The 18,427-nt window shown below is 42.3% G+C and overlaps 2 protein-coding genes and 1 long non-coding RNA gene across 6 annotated transcripts; 1 reads left to right on the forward strand and 2 right to left on the reverse strand.

The window, feature by feature from the left end:
* The first annotated feature begins 3,324 nt into the window (after window positions 1–3,324).
* LOC132417884 (uncharacterized) lies at window positions 3,325–4,956 on the forward strand. 3 transcript variants are annotated; one of them, XR_009517949.1, is made up of 5 exons: window positions 3,326–3,357; window positions 3,435–3,498; window positions 4,125–4,356; window positions 4,537–4,772; window positions 4,900–4,956. It is a non-coding gene; the product is annotated as an uncharacterized lncRNA (long non-coding RNA). The 3 variants fall into 3 exon arrangements; XR_009517948.1 differs by having other exon boundaries at window positions 3,325–3,498; XR_009517947.1 differs by lacking the exons at window positions 3,326–3,357; window positions 3,435–3,498 and having other exon boundaries at window positions 4,006–4,356.
* TCEAL3 (transcription elongation factor A like 3) lies at window positions 4,699–8,858 on the reverse strand. Its single transcript, XM_060001738.1, is given in 4 exon segments — window positions 4,699–4,832; window positions 4,834–5,382; window positions 5,749–5,818; window positions 6,704–8,858. Coding segments are annotated over 4 exon segments (678 nt in total). The 5' UTR covers window positions 6,733–8,858; the 3' UTR covers window positions 4,699–4,802.
* A 2,991-nt stretch (window positions 8,859–11,849) lies between these two features.
* TCEAL4 (transcription elongation factor A like 4) lies at window positions 11,850–17,627 on the reverse strand. Of its 2 annotated transcripts, none has more exons than XM_060002979.2 (3): window positions 17,508–17,627; window positions 16,856–16,928; window positions 11,850–16,488 (listed from the first exon to the last, which is right to left on the reverse strand). In XM_060002979.2, the coding sequence occupies exon 3, from the start codon at window positions 16,465–16,467 to the stop codon at window positions 15,823–15,825; it is 645 nt and encodes a 214-aa protein (XP_059858962.1). In that variant the 5' UTR covers window positions 16,468–16,488; window positions 16,856–16,928; window positions 17,508–17,627; the 3' UTR covers window positions 11,850–15,822. The 2 variants fall into 2 exon arrangements, with proteins under 2 accessions (XP_059858962.1, XP_059858961.1); XM_060002978.2 differs by having other exon boundaries at window positions 11,851–16,493; window positions 17,508–17,589.
* Between the last annotated feature and the right edge of the window lie 800 nt (window positions 17,628–18,427).

The raw sequence follows: 18,427 nt of genomic DNA on the forward strand, positions 1-18,427 counted from the left end.
AATTAAGGTTTCTAAGGGTTAAGAAAGCTAATCAATATATGTAATTAAAAATACTAGAAATAATGAGGGTGAAAGGAAACAACTGTGTACGAAAAGTAGGTAAGGAAAATAGGATGTGTGTTTTGGATAAGAAGAGGTATGAAAGACATGTTTTTGTTAAGGGAAAAAGAGTAATTTTGTTCTAAAGTAGAATTACTGGGTGTTCCAGAATGAGAAAGAGGAAAAATACAGGGAAGAAAACCTGAGTGGGTAGAACGTTTGAGGAAAAGGAATCTTGGGAAAGGGATTTTATGTGTGGTCAAGCTGTCTAAGATTAGAATGAATTTATTTGTAAATTTTTAAAGAATGAGCCTTAATATCAAAAGTACACTTGTGCGGGGACTTCCCTGGAGGTCCAGTGGTTAAGACTCCGCACTTCCACTGCAGGGGGCACAGGTTCGATCCCTGGTTGGGGAATTAAGATCGCACACGCCACGCAGTGCAGCCAAAAAGGAAAAAAAAAAAAAGGACACTGGTGCAAAATTAGAGTTTGGTTTTCTCTCTGTTAAAAAGAAAAAGTGTTTGGACTATTGGTCTTCTCTTGATAAGAGATTGTGAAATGCTTCTCTTTACCTTTTGGGTAATCTGCCTGGAAAGCAACGATTTTGTCTTACCAAAATAATTTTTTGTGTTTCATATTATCTTTATCAGGTCTTTGATTACATGGGAGAATTGAGTCTTCTCAATGTGAAAAGAGCTATATTTTTTCACGGTTTTGTAACCTTCTGTATTTACCTTAAAAATCTTTTATTGTCACTTTGGTTAAATGGTTAAATAGATAATTAAGTATTGTTTCATATTGATCTGTGATACTGTTTAATCAAATGTTCAAACTTTTGGAATTTTTTTTTTTTTTTTTGCTACGCGGGCCTCTCACTGTTGTGGCCTCTCCCGTTGCAGAGCACAGGCTCCGGACACGCAGGCTCAGTGGCCATGGCTCACGGGCCCAGCCAATCCGCGGCATGTGGGATCTTCCCGGACCGGGGCATGAACTCGCATCCCCTGCATCGGCAGGCGGACTCTCAACCACTGCGCCACCAGGGAAGCCCCAAACTTTTGGAATTTTTGACAACTTCCCAAAATCAGATTCTAAATGGAGTCTTTTTGACCTCAAACTATTTTTGAGATTTCCCAGTGGGTACTTAGAAAATCTAAAAAAAATAGTCTCTCACCTTATAAAAGAGATATTAAAACAATTAGGTTTATTTGGTATGTTAAATTACATGGAAAACATTGTCAAATAAGTATTAAGCCATCTTAGATTATATATGTATGGTTATATGTTATTAGTATAGATATTCCAGACTTGTTTGAAGTTCACAGAAATTTGTCAGTACCCTCATTGTCCCGTTATTATCTTAAATTGTCATATGGCACAGATTCATGTCATATGCTAATCCAGGATTACCCTTTTTTCCCTAATTTTTTAATGATATCTTAAATTTTATTGTCCACATGTAAATGTTTTATCATTAGCATTTGCCTTTTCCCCTTTCTTAGTAGGAGAAACCTCTGGAGCCTATTAAGTAGATAGTGGCAGAAAGTTAATTTCAAAAAATCTTTAAACCACTTCAGAATTAATAAGCAATAATATTTTACTCTGAACCTACAAACTATTCCATATTTTTCCTTTTTTTTTTTTTTTTTTTTTTGCGGTACGCGGGCCTCTCACGGTTGCAGCCTCTCCTGCTGTGGAGCACAGGCTCCGGACGCGCAGGCCCAGCGGCCGTGGCTCACGGGCCCAGCCGATCCGCGGCATGCGGGATCTTCCCAGACTGGGGCATGAACCCACGTCCCCTGCATCGGCAGGCGGACTCCCAACCACTGCGCCACCAGGGAAGCCCTATTTTTCCTATTTTTAAATGAAGTTTTTATTTTATTTTATTTTTCTGGCCACACCACATGGCTTATGGGATTTTAGTTCCCCTGACCAGGGATCAAACCTGGGCCCTTGGCAGGAGAACACAGAGTTCTAACCACTGGACCACCAGGGAATTCGCTAAATGAAGTTTTTATAATTTTGGGTTTCACATTTTGTTCTGTAAGCCATTTTGAATTCATGTTTTGTATTTGGTGTGAGGTAAGGGTACTTTTTTTGTATATTGATGTCTGCTATAGACTGAATGTTTGTGTAACCCTGAAATTCATCCAATTGGATGGTATTTGGAATTACCAAATAATTGGATGGTAATTGGCAATTAGGCCATGAAGGTGGAGCCCTCATGAATGGGATTAGTTTCATTATAAAAGAGGCCCAGAGAGCTTCCTTGCCCCTTCTGCCATGTGAAGACATCTGGTTATGAACCAGGAATCTGACCCTCACTAGACACCAGATCTGCCAGCATCCTGATCGTGGGCTTCCCAGACTCCAGAACGATGAGAAATTCCAGTCTGTGGTATTTTTGTTATAGCAGCCCAAACTGACCAAGACAACATTCAATTGTTCCAGCATCATCTCTTGAAAAGTCTCCACTGAATTCCTTTGGGTCCTTTTTAAAAAATGAATTGACCATATATATGTGGGTCTACTTTTGGACTGTGTTTTATTCCATCAATCTATATGTTTGTCCTTATGCAAATACTACATAGTCTTGATTAATGTAGCTTTATAGTTAGCCCTGAAATCAGGTAGTGAGTCCTCTAACTTTGTTCCTTTGCTTTTCCATAAAACCTTTAGAATCGCAGTTTGCTGAGATTTCTAATGGGATGGCATTGAATTTATAGATCACTTTTGGAGAGAATTACCATATTAACACATTGAGTCTTCTGATCCATGAACACTGTATCTTTTTTAACTCAGGGCTCCTGATTCAATCAAAATTTATTAAGTATATGTGTCAAGTACAGTGTAAGGGATGTTAGGATGAATAAAAAAGTCTTTGGGGGCTTCCCTGGTGGCGCAGTGGTTGAGAGTCCGCCTGCCGATGTGGGGGACACGGGTTCGTGCCCCGGTCCGGGAGGATCCCACATGCTGCGGAGCGGCTGGGCCCGTGGGCCATGGCTGCTGAGCCTGCGCGTCCGGAGCCGGTGCTCCGCAAATGGGAGAGGCCACAACAGTGAGAGGCCCACATACCGCAAAAAAAAAAAGTCTTTGGAAAAAGCAACATACTAGTGGGTTAAATAAAAATGCCTAACACTGAGAGTTTTTAATATTTTTAAGAGCACTGTTACACTTCTCAGTTGGAATTGGTTTGGAATGGGAAGGGATATTTTCAGCTTGAAACTCACTTGTGTAACCCTCTCTGATTACAAGTCCTTTGATTTTGTGTAGGAAGCCAACCAGGAGACTTTTTAGAGCGAAAACTCACACTAAGAAAGGTATGTAAATTTACATGTGGCTTCCCTGAGGTACTGTGGTGTGTAGTTCAAATAATCATCCACTGTCTCGTCCACAGATTTGTCTCAGGATACAACCCCTGGTGGACCCAAAATATATGAGTCAAGAGATAAGAAACTACTGTAAGCAAATATAAAATGAACTAAAAATATTAATGACTACTTTAAGAACTATGCAATATAGTGGAGCCCAAACAGCCCTGGGGCACTACCACCAGGGTAGGTACAACTCTGAAGCTGGAAGAGGGGGTTAACCTACATTCCTATAGGAGTCAAATAGGGGCTTTGGCCCTTTGAGAACTATAGGGAATCAGAGGGGCTTTGTCACCATGAGGACTCCATCATATCAGTAGCTGTCAGCAGAGGGTACAGGGCACAACAGGAGTGCCCAACAGATACAGTAGTATCCAGATAAGAGTGGCAGTCTCTTCTCAGCTACTTGGACTTGTTCCTGGGCATAGATGAGACCTACTCTCAGCCCTCCCCTGAGTGTCTGACAAGGTCCAGGGTCCTACTGCTACAAAGGAGCCCACCCAACACAGGCAAGTTTTATTCCCATTTCACAGATGACAAGACTGACCTTTAGAGCACTGGATCTGTTACAACTGTCAGGTTGATTCCTCTAGCTGAGTCCCAGAGGCAATGTTTTACTTATCATTTTACATTCTGACAACAGGAATTTTAAGTGTCTTCATTGCCCTCATAAGCTTACTGAACATTTCAATTGTTTATCATGTGTTGATTTCTAGATTTTTTATTATGACAAACATAATCCATATCATTTAAGAAAAAGTGGAGATGAGTGAGCAAAGAAAAAAAGAATCATACATGTTGGGAGCCATAGGATGGTAGAGGACCCAGGAGAAGGTGTAGCAGCGCCCACTGACATGGTTACAACTAGGGAAAGACAAGGGATGGGCACACCTTCAGGCGAACGGCATGGAGGTACCATCAGGCGATTGGATTCATTTTTGAGTGCAGGTGAGACCTATTTTCTGGCTACCATGCAGGAAAAAACCGTTGCCTCCTTTTTAGTGCAAACATTTTCAGAGTTTTCTCTGTGCACAAATGTATTGTGCAAATGTTTATATTTTTACAAAATTGGGCTGATACTATATATTCGGTTCTGAAAACTGTTTTTTCTTTATTGTTGTTTTACAGTATACCATGAACATCTCCTCCATGCATGTGGGTGAAAATCCCTTACTGAAACACAGAGAGCACTGTAGTTGGATCAAAAGGCTGCTGGTAATGAGAGTGACACCTAAAGCAAAGAATCAGCTTAAGGTTAAAGCACATAGCCTGGCAAATGCCTGCCAGGGAAAGCAGGGTCAGCGATATTCTCATCAGAGGAGTCAGAATTGAAGGCCAAAGGCATTAAAGATATGGGATATCATGTAAGCGCCTCTGGCCCCTACCTCCGCCCCTCATTCCCCTGACACCCCGTTGGCCCCTTGGGGTGAATGGATCCTGTACATCTCTTTGCATCCAATGAAAGTCACCCATTTTCTGTCTTTTCCTTAGCTCTTCCTGAGCCCTTGACATAGCTGCACATTCTGTCATCATCTCCTCACTGCCCAGATGCCTTTCCTGTAAGTTGTTCTGATAGTCCTTGGGGGAATCGTCCGTCCCCCTGTCCGTTTTTCTTTTTGCTTTCCGGGGCACATAGTCTTCAGAGGTGCACTTTTCGGCAGCCCGCGGCTGACTCTCTGGCTTTGCCTGGGATTCCAGCTTGCCCTCACCGTGTGGTTTTCCCTCAGCTTCGGACTTGTCCTGCTTTTCTCTCTTCCTCTCATCTTCTGGTTGTCCCTGGTCTTCTGGCCGTCCCTCATTCTGGAGCTCTCCCTCGTGTTCTGACTTCCCCTCCACTTCTGGCTTTTCTTCCTCATCTGACTTTCCTTGATTTTCAGGCTTTACTTCATTTTCTGGCTTTCCTTCGCTTTCCAGCTTTCCTTCATTTTCATTGCAGAGTTTTTCCATGTTGAGATGTCCCCTCGTTTTCCTGTCCTGGGGGATGGGATGTGGTGGGGTGGGGGGAGAGAGACAAGAGGAAACAAGGGAGACTGAGGCCTTGGGGGTGGAATGCAGGTCCGGATAGTACTGGCATCTCACCCTTGTCAGCGTTCCCCTGACCTGGCCCAGCCTAGTGTGCCTTCTGGCCACCCTTCACCCCACCATTCCTCCTGCACTGAGAGCCAACCATTTCCCTGGCAGGCCCTGCCACCTTGTACCATCCTTCAGCGTGGCAGAAAGTGTGTATATTATATATGGGGGGGATGGGCAGTGGGGCCCTCAAATTCTGCCCAAGCTGTGCCCTCCACACCCAGCCCCCAGCTCTGTGCCTGTCCAGTGCCTCTCCCTCCTTCCGCTGACCTGCAGGGATTCTGGAAAGGTTCCTCCTCCTTTTCTAGCCTTGCAGAGTGCTGAGAACAGACACGCAGACCTGCAGACAGGAGACAGAGAGGGGCTGCACGGTCAGTGGACTGAAGTCCCTTTCCTGAATTTGGGCCCTCCTCATCCAACGTTTCCTCCCCCACCTCCCCTGCATCCAAGCCGCCATTACTTTTCAGGCCTCAGGCACCAGACCAGGATGCTTTCCAAACTATTTTGGATCTCTGGGTCTTCCTCCCGTGCAAGCAACCTGCCCCACCCCCAACCCTTTACGCTGAGGTCAATATTTCCTCCTGGGTGGAGAGGGTGAAAGGGAGTTATTTTCAGAATTTGTCTACGTTTCACTGTCGCACTGCGGGGGCGCACTCCCCCCCCCCCATTTCAGGCTAGAAAATGGATGGAGGGCGCAGAGGAGGGGCGTCGAAGAGGCGGCAGGGCCAGTTGCAGGGTCCTTCCTCCCCACCTGCCCACACCACGCCCTGTGCCCCTCCTCACCCATCTCGGGACCCCTTCCCCTCTCCCCGCTGCTCCCGGATCCTAGTCCCATCCCCTTCCACCCCCACCCCGGGCCGCCAGCAGCGCCCACCTTCACACTGACCTGCAGCGCCCGAGCCGGGCCTGCGCCTCCTCTGGCTCGCCTAAGCCCGCTTGCCCCTCGCTCGCCACCCGGGCAGCTCCGGGAGCTGGTTCCGCGCGGGCGACAGGACCAGACCTCGGGGCTGGGGGGGTGGGACGCGGGGGCTGCTGCCCACGTTGGCGCCCTGCCGGTCACGTGAGCGCCGCGTCACCCGAGCCCGGTTTCCCCCCGCCCCGCCCCCTCACCTACATCCCACAGGGACCGGACAGCTGCGGACGGGCTGCGGGGTGGTGTGTGTGGAAAAGGCGGAGTTACCAACAGAGCAGGTGGGGGGAGGCTTCCTGACTGCAGGTGCTTTACCTGGTGCCTCTCAGGTCCTCGCTCAGCATCCCTCTGAGATGCCCTTTATCCCCAGTTGTGCCAGCTGATTGCAGGGAGGGTACCCGACTTCTCCAGGAGCGCTCCACACGGAGCCTCACAACCCGTTTTCAAGACCAGCTCCGTCTGACTCCAGAGCCCTGGTGGTGGTGCCCGCCAGGTAGCTGCGCTGCCTCCTTGAGTAGCAGCTATGTCCAGAGCCTCTGCTCTCCTCAGTCCATGTGTCCTCGCTCCCTGGCTGATCTCTGTTCATTTCCCTCTAAACACAGATGATTTCCTAATCTACATATCCAGGTTATTCCCTCCCTTGAGTCTCAGACCCATTTTGCTTTCCCACCAGCAATATAGGAGAGTGCTTATTTCCCCACACACTTTTCAACATAGCGTGTGACATACTTTCTACTTTTCACTAATATGATAGGTGAGAAGTATTATATCGATGGCATTCCTGTTTAACAACAGTTTAAATATCATTGTGAATTGTCTGTTCATGTCTTTTCCACATTTTTCTATTGGGTTGTTGGTCCTTCACACTTTTCAAGTGTTCTTTACACATTAACTATATTAGGCCTTTATCTGTTATATAAGTTGCAAATATTTACTTCCAGTTTGTTAGTTGCCTTTTGACTTTATGATGTATTTCTGCCATGCATTAAAAAAGTAGTCACATTTATTAGACTTTTCTTTTATTGCATCTAGATTTTGATTCATAGTTAAGAACGCTTTTCCTATATGAGGTGAAAGAAGAATTCACCATGTCTTCTTTTAATACTCATAAGGTTAGCTGTATTTGTCTTGAGGTCATCTGTGGTTAAGGAATAAAGGTTAAGGAATAAACCAGTGTCAAAGTGAGTTGAATATTCAGCAGACTCAAAGCACTAGAGTAACAAAAATCAAAGCCCAAGGCTTATTAAAAGGGGAGGGGTTTCTTAGGAACTTCAAATGTTTCACTTTAAGGGTAACTGTAAACTGAAAATAAACTAGCCCTCACAAAGTTTTTTCGCTTGGCTTTGCAACATCTAGGTGGACTAGTAAAGTTTAAGTTTTGAGTATAGATTGAGGTGGTTTTAGACAGGAAGCATCCTTACAGACCTGACCAATGCAAACAAAATCTCTGGAGGAAGATTCCATCATCCTAGGCCTCAAATTATTTCAACAAACAGTTGTTTAAATACAATGCCCATACACAAAGATAAGCAGCAACACGAAGATAAAACCCATCATAGGTAAAAAGCACCAGAGAGAATAGACAACACAAACAGATCCATTAGCTTTGAATTATTTGAGTTATCAGGTACAGACTACTAAACCACAATGCTTACTGTATTCAGATAAATAAAATCCAATCTTGAAAATTTCAACAGGGAACAAGAAATCAGAAAAAGTAGGGGAAAAAAACCCTCCAAAACTAAAAAGTAACTAAGCTGAAATTAGAAACTCAGTGGATGCCCTTAACAGCATATTAGATGCAGCCCAAGAGAGAATTAAAGAACTAGAAATTCTATTCAGATGAAATTATCCATAAGGCTGCATGGGTAGTCAAAAAGATGGAAAATACAGACAAGAGGGTACGATAAGGTCTGATGCATGTTTAATTGGAGTTCCAGAAGGAGAAGAGAAATGGAATTGTTCAGAGGCAATCTAAAGAATTAATGGCTGAGGATTATTCAAAATTGATGAAAGACATTGATCCATAGGATCCAAGGAGTCCAACAAATCCCAAACAGCATAAATAAAAAGAAACCCACATATAGAATGCATAATAGTGAACTTGCAGAGAATTCAAGACAAAGAGAAAAATCAAAAAGGTAGCCAAAAAAAAATAGAGTATGCCTCAAAAGGAACAAGTTAGGCTAATTACTAGCTTTGCAACAGCAATGATGAAAGCATGAATACGGTGAAATGACATCTTTAGTATCTTGAAAGAAAATTAATGCCAACCAAGAAATTAATAACCAGCAAAAATACCCTTCAAAAATGAAGGTGAAATAAAAGCTTTACAAATAAAAACAGAGAGAGTTTCCAGCAGCAGGCATAAACCAAAGTAAGTACTGAATTCTACAGGGCATTTTTCAGATAACAGGAAAATGATCTCAGATGGAAGACTGGGGATTAAGAAAGGAATAAAAAGCAATTAAAAGGCTAAATATCTATATAAATTTCAGTCAATATTATATAAAATAATATTATCTTGTTAATTTATATTGACAACATAAGAGTCAAGAGAGCTAAAGTATTTAAAGTTTGGGCATTATCTAGGGAGTATGTAGAAGTATAAATTAATATTGGTCAAGACTTTAATAAGTCAAGACTGTATGCTATAATTGCCAGATAAGTATTAAGGAAGAGTAAGAGTGTAAAACTTCTAAGCTAATAGAGGGGTAAAAATAAGAAAATAACCAATCCTAAAGAAGAAAAAACTAACATAAATCAGGTGGGACATAGAGACAGAACTTGGTACAATGGTTATATCCAGTATTAATATCAGTAAGTATATTAAATGTAAATGGTGTACTTGAAACAATTAAAAAACAAGATTTTCAGACTGGAAAAAACCCAACTATGTACTATTTACAAAAGACTATCTGAAATATAAAGATACATAAGGACTGAAAGTAAAAGTACAGGGAAAAAAAACCATGAAAACACTAACCAAAAGAAAGACATTATAGTTAAATTAATAACAAAATAGGTAAGGAGTGTCACCTCATGATATTTAAAATTTGTATGCATTTATTAAATTGACCTCAAAATAAATAAAATAAAATTTAACAGAAATACAGGAGAATAAATAAATCCTCCATTTCAGTGTTAACACTCCTATCTAACTGTGTAAATAAAGTGTTGAAAGAAAAAAACACTAACTTAAAATTCTATACCCAGTGAAATAATCCTTCAAATGTGGAGGAGAAATAAAATACTTTCTCAGACAACAAAAAGTGATGGGATTCAGCATCAGCAAACCTTTCCTTCAGGAAATGTTAAAAGATTTTCTTCAGGCAGCAGAAAAATGATACAGGCCAACAACTCAGATCTACATAAAGGAAGAGCTATGGAAACGCAATAAATGAAAGTAAAATGAATTTTTTTTTCTTTTTTCTCTCTCTCTTTTTTTTTTTGCGGTATGCGGGCCTCTCACTGTTGTGGCCTCTCCCGTTGCGGAGCACAGGCTCCGGACCTGCAGGTTCAGCGGCCACGGCCCACGGGCCCAGCCGCTCCGCAGCATGTGGGATCTTCCCGGACCAGGGCACAAACCCGTGTCCCCTGCATCGGCAGGCGGACTCTCAACCACTGCGCCACCAGGGAAGCCCTTGTCTTATTCTTAATTGATATAAAAATAACTCTTTATCTAAAGTAATAATGTATTAAGTGACTGTAACAAATGGATGAATGAAATGAATGAACATTCTGTAATAAGGTATCTGTACTACATATAAGTGAAGCAAAAGAGTGTTATTTGAAAGTGATCTTAGTTAAAAATGTAAACTCGAGGAAAATCATTGAAAATTCTTTTAAAGACATATAACTGATACACTAATAAGACAAGTGGAATCATGTAAAATACTCAATTAAAACTAAAGAAGGCAGGGGGGCTTCACTGGTGGCGTAATGGTTGAGAATCCGCCTACCAATTCAGGGGCCACGGGTTTGAGCCCTGGTCCGGAAGATCCCACATGCCGCAGAGCAACTAAGCCCATGCGCCACAACTACCTGCCTGACCTCTAGAGCCTGCAAGCCACAGCTATTGAAGCCCATGCACCTAGAGCCCGTGCTCCTCAACAAGAGAAGCCACTGCAATGAGAAGCCCATGCACCGCAATGAAGAGTAGCCCCGACTCATCGCAACTAGAGAAAGCCCACGTGCAGCAATGAAGACTCAATGCAGTCAAAAATAAAAAAATAAATAAATGTATTAAAAAAAAAACTAGAGAAGGCAGAAGAAGCCTCTGGCAACAAATAGAAAACAGTTATAAACATGGTTGATATTAAATCCAAATATATCAAGAATCATTTAAAATGTGAATGGTCTAAATACACCAATTAAAGATAGAAATTATCAGAGTGTATTAAAAAAACCCAACTATATATTGTGTACAAGAAGCCCACTTTAAATTTAAAGAGTGAGAGGTTAAAAGTAAAGCAACAGAGAAAGATCTTCACTAATCAGAAGAAACCTGGACAAAAAAAGAAAGCTGGGGTAGTTACATACATTCAGACAAAGCAGAACAAGGAAAATTATCAGAGATCAGAAGAGGCACTACATAATGATAAAGGGATCAATTCTGAGAAAAACACATAATAATCCTAAATGTGTATATGCACCTAACAAAAGTGTCATAATATATGAGGTAAAAACTGATAGAACTGAAAGGAGAAACTGACAAATCCATTATTAGAGTTGAAGACTTCAATGCCGCCATCCAGTAATTGACAGATTAAGCAGGCAGAATATCAATAAGGATATAGTCGAACAGTATTATCAATCAACTTGATTTAATTGACATTTATAGAACATTCCATCCAACATCAGAACATATTTATTTTCAAGCTCATATAGAACATTCACCAAGAGAGTCCTATTCTAGGTCATAAAACACACCTTAACAAATTTGAAAGAATAGAAATCATAAAAGTATGCTCTCAGTAGAATTAAACTAGAAATCAATAACAGGATAGATGGAAAACCCAAATATTTGGAAATTAAACAACACACTTCTAAATAACACATGAATCCAAGAAGAATTCTCAAGAAAAATGTAAAAATGCTTTGAACTAAATGAAAATACAACATATCAAAATCTTTGGGATGAATCAACAGTAGTGCTTAAAGGGAAATTTCTAGCTTAAATGCATATATGGAAAAGAAGAAGGTTCTAACATCAATAACCTACACTTTCTCTTCAGGAGACTAAAGAAAGAAGAGTAATTTAAGCCTAGAGCAAACAGGAAAAAAGAAATATTAGAGACAAAATCAAGGAAAGTGAAAACAGGAAAACAACAAAGGAAATCAACAAAACCAAAAGCTGGTTCTTTGAAAAGATAAATAAAACTGTTAAATCTCTTACCAGGGTAACCAAGAAAAAAAGAAAGAAGGCTCATATTAAAATATCAGAAGTGAAAGTGGGGTTATCACTCCTAATTCCATGGACATTATCTTCTTAATGAAGGAATACTATTAACAACTCTATGCCTACAAATTTGATAACTTAGATGAAATGGACTAATTACTCAAAAGGTACAAACTACTAAAACTCACACAAGGGGAAAAAGATAACCTGAATAATTCTGTACCTACTAAAGAAATTGAATCAATAATTAATAACCTTCCAAAGATAGAAATCACTAGGACCAAATTCTACCAAACATTTAAGGATCACCAGTAAACATTTAGAAATCACCAGTGAATTTTACCAAACATTTAAGTTAGAAATAATACCAATTCTCCACAATCCCTTCCATAAAACTGAAGTAGAGAACACTTGACTCATTCTGTGAAACCAATTATTACCCTAATTCCAAAACCAGATAAAATATACTACAAGAAAGCAAAACTAAAGACCAATATTTCTAATGAACGCATACAGAAAATCCTCAACAAAATATTATGAAATTGAATCCAATAACGTATAAAAAGTTAGGCACCAAACAAGTGAAATTTATTCTAGGTATTCAAGGCTGACTCAACATTTGAAAATCAATCAATATAATCCACCACATGTTAACAGACTAAAGAAGAAAAATCATATGATCTTTATTATTTGATGCAGAAAAAGCATTTGACAGAATCCAACACCCAATCATGATAAAAGCTCTCAAACTAGGATTAGAGGGGAACTTCCTCAATTTGATAAAGAATACAAGAAACTAACATTATACTTAGTGGTGAGAAAGTAGACACTTAACCCTAAGGTCAGGAACAGGCCAAGGGTGTCCTTTCTCATTGTTCCTATTAAACATCATACTGGAAGTCCTAGCTAGTGGCAGTAAGACAAAAAAGGAAATAAAAAGTATACAGATTGGAATGGAGGAAATAAAACTATATTTGCAGATGACATGATGGTCTATGTAGAAAATGCCAAAGCATTGACAAACTCCTGGCCACAAGATCGCAGGATGTAAGTTAATATATAAAAGTTACTTGCTGGGACTTCCCTGCTGGCGCAGTGGTTGAGAGTCCGCCTGCCGATGCAGGGGACACGGGTTTGTGCCCCGGTCCGGGAAGATCCCACATGCCGCGGAGCGGCTGGGCCCGTGAGCCATGGCCACTGAGCTTGCGTGTCCGGAGCCTGTGCTCCGCAATGGGAGAGGCCACAACAGTGAGAGGCCCACGTACCGCAAAAAAAAAAAAAAAAAAGTTACTTGCTTTCCTATATACCAGTAATGAACAATTGGAATTTGATTATTTAAAAGTGCCATTTATAATAGCATTCCCACAACACAGGATGTGACAAAAGACTCTAAGTGTATCACAAATGCATGAAACAACTTCACTGAAAGGGATGGAAAAATTAGGCACTGGCATAGGTAACTTTGGAAATGAGTGGAGTCTGTAAGACTAAAGACAAAATTTTCTCTCTATATATTTAAAAATATATAAAGACACATATATATACACATACATACATATATATGGAGAGACAGAGATGCATATATATGCATGGGTTATTATATACCCATATATCTTCTTTCTCTGTCTACCGAGAGGGCCTATAAACAATGATATCCCAATAGTAACGAGTACACCTAACACCCAAATCTTGGTTTTTAATACCATTCTCCAACCAAAGGTACCAGGGTTCCTTGGAGAAATGGCTGATTCTAGGACTTGGGCAGGAAATATGCAAGGTAAGACTAGAGCATCTTGTAGTGCCAGAAAGAGTTTTTTTAAAAAAGCACACACATACACAATGATGGAAGTATGTCAAATAGATCCAAGAGCCAACTGAAAGAGCTTCCAATGGCCAAAAGTGGAACAATTTGAGCAATGAAAGTATATAAAATAGTATTATAGTCCAAAGAATAAAATTAATGAGCCCATACTTATATAAATAAATTGAATATATTAATAAACGGGGGAGAAATCAAATATCCTATGCAGAATTCCAAATAAATGTTGGAGATACTCCATCCTCAAGGCGGTAACTTTGGAAATGAGGTAACTTTGAAATAACACCACATTCTTTAAGTGTGGACTGTGCAGAGTGACTTTCTTCCAGAGTACAGTCTGGAAAGGGAGAAATAAAAGGGTAACTTTACCATGGAGAATCCTGACAAACACTACCTCAGCCAGGTGATCAACGTTAACATCAACAGGAATAATATTGATAGCATATATCCTTTATATGATGCCACTTTACCTGTGCGATCTTCTTCCCAGAAGCACTTAACACCTGTCTAACCACAAGAAAAAAATCAAGCAAACTGATATTGTGGTACATTATACAAAGTACCTGACCAGTACTTCTCAAGAACGTCAAGGCGTAAGAAACAGGGCAAGTGTGAGAAACTGTCACAACCAAGAGGAGCCTAAGGAGACATAATGACTAAATGTAAGGTGGTAACCTGGATAGGATCTTGGAACAGTAAAAGGACATTAGGGAAAAACTGAGGAAATATGAATAAAGTATGTACTTTGGTAAATAATAATGTATCAACATTGGTTCATTGTGACAAACACTTCAAACTAAAGTAAGCTGTTAATAATAGGCGATATTAGGTATGGGGTAAACGGAATCTATATATCTTTGCAATAATTCTGTAAATTTACAACTGTCCTAAAATAAAAGTTTATTTAAAGAAACACTATAAGCAAATAAAAGGCTAATGAAGAGCCAGAGGAAAAAAATCACATAGGTAGATGGGTCTGCTGAAATGATAAGCCAGGGCTTAACAGGAATTTCCTAGGGGACAGCTCCTTCTAAGAAGAAAATGTCAGCAGACAAGAGATTAACAGGTGAGAATAGCACAGCATCTGGTCACTCAGATTTTTCTCCTGGCTCAATCTCCTGTATCTAAATCCAGTGGAGAGGGCTGTATGCAAAAACACAAACAAACCAACAAAAAACTTGGAAAGGTGTGTTTTATAAGACCTTCATAAATATCAAGGCCCAAGCGACAACTGGGTGCTACCCACCGGAGTTAGGGAAACTCTACTGTAGGTAGAGAATTCTCCACCCTTCTGTTGTGACACTGTTTCTTTAGTCCATCACGATCTCCAGCACATCAGCAGCAGTGGGGGCCTTAGGAGGGTACAGGACAAACTAGAAGAGGCACAGCGCCCAAGAGTCATGGCATTACACTGGGGAGAGTGACACCCACCTCTCAGCTGTCTGGATTTATTTATGGACACATGTGAGAGCTCCCTCAGCCCTCTCCCAAACATTTCATGGGGTTCTGGTCCTGCTAGTGCAGGAGAGAGGATAGGAGCCAGCCTAACACAGTTCACACACTCAACATCTCATCGGATATTCTCCACAGGCCTGGAAGGCAAGTTTTATCCCCAATTCACTGATGCTAAGACTCTCGCTTACAATAATGGACCTATAATAATTGCCAGGTTGATTCTTCCAGCTTTGAGTCCCAGAGGTAATGTGACTTTTACTTATCATTTCATGTCCTGACAACAGAAATTTTATGTGTCTCCACTGCCTTCGTAAGCTGAACAGTACTTTTGATTGCTTGGTATTGCTTTCCTATATTTTTTATCTTTCTTATTGTTATGATAAAAGTAATGTGTTTTTTAAAGAGAATATAAACAGATGAACAAAAAACAGAAAAAAATCACCCACAGATAACCACTGTTAATCTTTTAGTAGACACAGCTTTCCGAGTTTTTTCTGTACATGAATCACTAGGTATCTTTGTAGTTTTACAAAAATGGACTGATGCCATATATATGGTTCTGAAAACTGGTTTTTTAAACATTTTACAATGCACCATAAACATTTTTCCATGCAATGGATGAAAATCTGCTACTGAAACACACAGGGCTGCAGTTGGATAAAGACACCTAAAGCATAAAGTTGGATAAAGACACCTAAAGCATAGTATTAGCATAAGGTTAAATAAAGCATAGGGCCTTGCAAATGCCTGCCAGGGGCACTACACAAAAGGAATGTCTTCAAAGCCCCTTTGTGGGGCCCTGCAGCCACCCCTGAGTTCCCTTGGGCCCCTCGGGTGGAAGGGGTCCTGTAAACTTTTTTGCATCCACATAAACCCCCCCAATTTCTGTCTGGTTTTCTTCACCTCATCCTCCACCCTGGCCATCTCGTCAAATTCTCTTATCATCTCTTCATTGCTCAAATGCATATCGTGTATGGCCTCCTTGTATTCCTTGAGACACTGAGCCAGCCCCTTGTTGGTTTTTCTTTTGGCCTTCCTGGGTACATCATCCCCAGCTGGGCGCTTTCCTGCAGCCCTTGGTTCGCTGGCTGGCTTTTCTTCTTTTGGCTTTTCCTCGCTCACTGGCTTTCCCTCACTCTCTGGTTTTCCTTCTTTTGGTTTTCCCTCACTCACTGGCTTTCCTTCTTTTGGCTTTGCCTCACTGTCTGGCTTTTCTTTATCCTTTAGTACTTCCTCATCTTCTGTCTTTCCCTTGAGATCTATCCTTCCCTTGTTTTCTAACTTTTCCTTGTCTTCCACAGTACAAGCTGCTCCCGGCTTTCCCGCATCCGGTGGCTGTCCTTTGTTTTCCATCTTGCCTTGGTTCTCAGGCTTTCCTTCATTTTCACTGCAGAGTTTTTCCATGTTGAGTGTCCCTTCCTTTTCCTGTCCTGGGGATGGGGCAGGGGGAAGAGAAGACAAAGAGGAAACAAGGGAGACTGAGGGCTTGGGGACGGAATGCAGGTCCGGATAGTAGCAGTCGCTTCTCGTCCCTTGTCAGGGATCCCCTGACCTGGCCCGGCCTTCCTAGTGTGCCTTCTGCCCACCCTTTACCCCACCATTCCTCGTGCACACGTGAGCCAACCATTTCCCAGACAGACCCTGCCATTTTTCCCTACGCTTGCTCAGCATGGAAGAGTGTGTGTAAATGTGTTGGGAAGTGGGCAGTGGGGCCCCCAATTCTGCCCGAGCCGTGCCGTCCACACTCCCCACCCCTCTGGGTCCCTGTCCAGTGCCCTCCTCCTTCACTGACCTGCGGGTATTCTGGACAGGTTCCTCCTCCTTCTCTAGCCCAGTAGAGCACTGGGAACAACAGACACGTACACCTTAAGACAGACAGGAGACCGGGAATGAGGCATCGGTGGATGCACAGGGACTCGGGTCTTTTTTCCGAATCCCGGTCCTCCTCATCCAACGTTTCCCTCCCCCACCTCCTCCGCCCCCACAGCACCCCAGCCGCCATTTCTGTTCACTCCTCCGGCGCCAGACCAGGATGTTTTCCAAACTAATTTTGGATCTCTGCGTCCTTCTCCCCCAGAGGAAACTCGCCCCCCCCACCCTTGAGGTCAACTTTTACTCTGCGCACAGAGTGCCAGGAGGGGTTTATTTCCACTGTCTCACTGCTGGGGCACCCCCCAACTCATCATCTCCGGCTCCAAAATGGACGGAGGGTAGAGAAGAAGTGTGCAGAAAGGCGAATGGGTACTTGGGGTGTCCGCCTTCCCCACCCTCTGCCCAATGGCCGCTTGCTCCCCCTTAGCCGTTTTTCCCACCGCCATCTCTATCTACGCTCTGGCCAGCTCCCCTCGACCCGGACCCCATCCCCAACCTTTTTCCTTTCCGCGCCCGTTCCTCCTTCCCCATTCCGATGTCACGCAGGCAGCGACGAGAGCTCTCACACTGACCTGAAAGAACCTGGAGCAACAATTAGGGGCGCCCAGACGGCTCCCGGTCCGACAGCAGGGAGGGAGAGCTGGCACCCGGACCGGTGCCCACTTCGGAGCCCGGCGGTCACGTGAGCGCTGCGTCACCCGAGCTCCGCCCTCGCACCCCGCCCACCAGCCGGAGTCTGCAAGCCGCCCACCGCCTCCCCCCGGCAGGTCCCCCAGCCAACCTCTCCCAGCCCTTTTGTCCTTTTCCTCTTCTTGGGAAGTTGGTCACAGAAAGAATTTTAATAAAAAACACAGAAGCTTTTATTAATGGGCTGGGCGGTCCGGGGGAGGAGTCTATAACGTTGCTCTTAAATTCCGTTGAGAGAACGTAGACTCACCAATGAAATCTTACGCATGTGAACTTTAATATTGTACAAAGGGTAGAATATTGCACTTTAGAAAAAAATTAAGAAAAATGTTCCCGTCAAAATGAAGCTGTCCCTTTTTCCTGGTATGCTCAAACATAAATTTTCTAATGAATTAAATATTTAGATCTGAAAATGAAATTATATTTGAAGCAGAATGAAAGAATGAGTTTTTTAAGTGAGAGACTGAATACACAACGGACGATGACCAGACCATATATGACAATAGAATTGTGACCCACAACCTCTGTAGCAAGCAGCCCCGCAAGCCAAATCACAGCCTCTACAGCAATCTTCAGGACTTGATCAATGACTGCCAGCCTCCCTATTTTTGCCCAGCCCCAATTAGAGAAACCTAAATATGCTACCCAAACCAGTAACAAAATGCCGCTGCTTCTAGTTACCTGGCTTCCAGCTTTTCCCTGACAACAACTTCCAATTAGAGAAAACCTGGTCTTCCTTTTTTTCACTCTAAAGCTTTCCCATTCCCTTGCCTGTCTTTAAGTCTCTGCCAAACACAAGTTAGGG

The sequence above is a fragment of the Delphinus delphis genome, chromosome X, assembly GCF_949987515.2.
Source record: "Delphinus delphis chromosome X, mDelDel1.2, whole genome shotgun sequence".
NCBI lineage: Eukaryota > Metazoa > Chordata > Mammalia > Artiodactyla > Delphinidae > Delphinus > Delphinus delphis.

What these genes read in the sequence shown, in the direction of transcription:
- TCEAL4 (XM_060002979.2), bottom strand. Translation starts at nt 16,467, where the DNA reads ATGGAAAAACTCTGCAGTGAAAATGAAGGAAAGCCTGAGAACCAAGGC.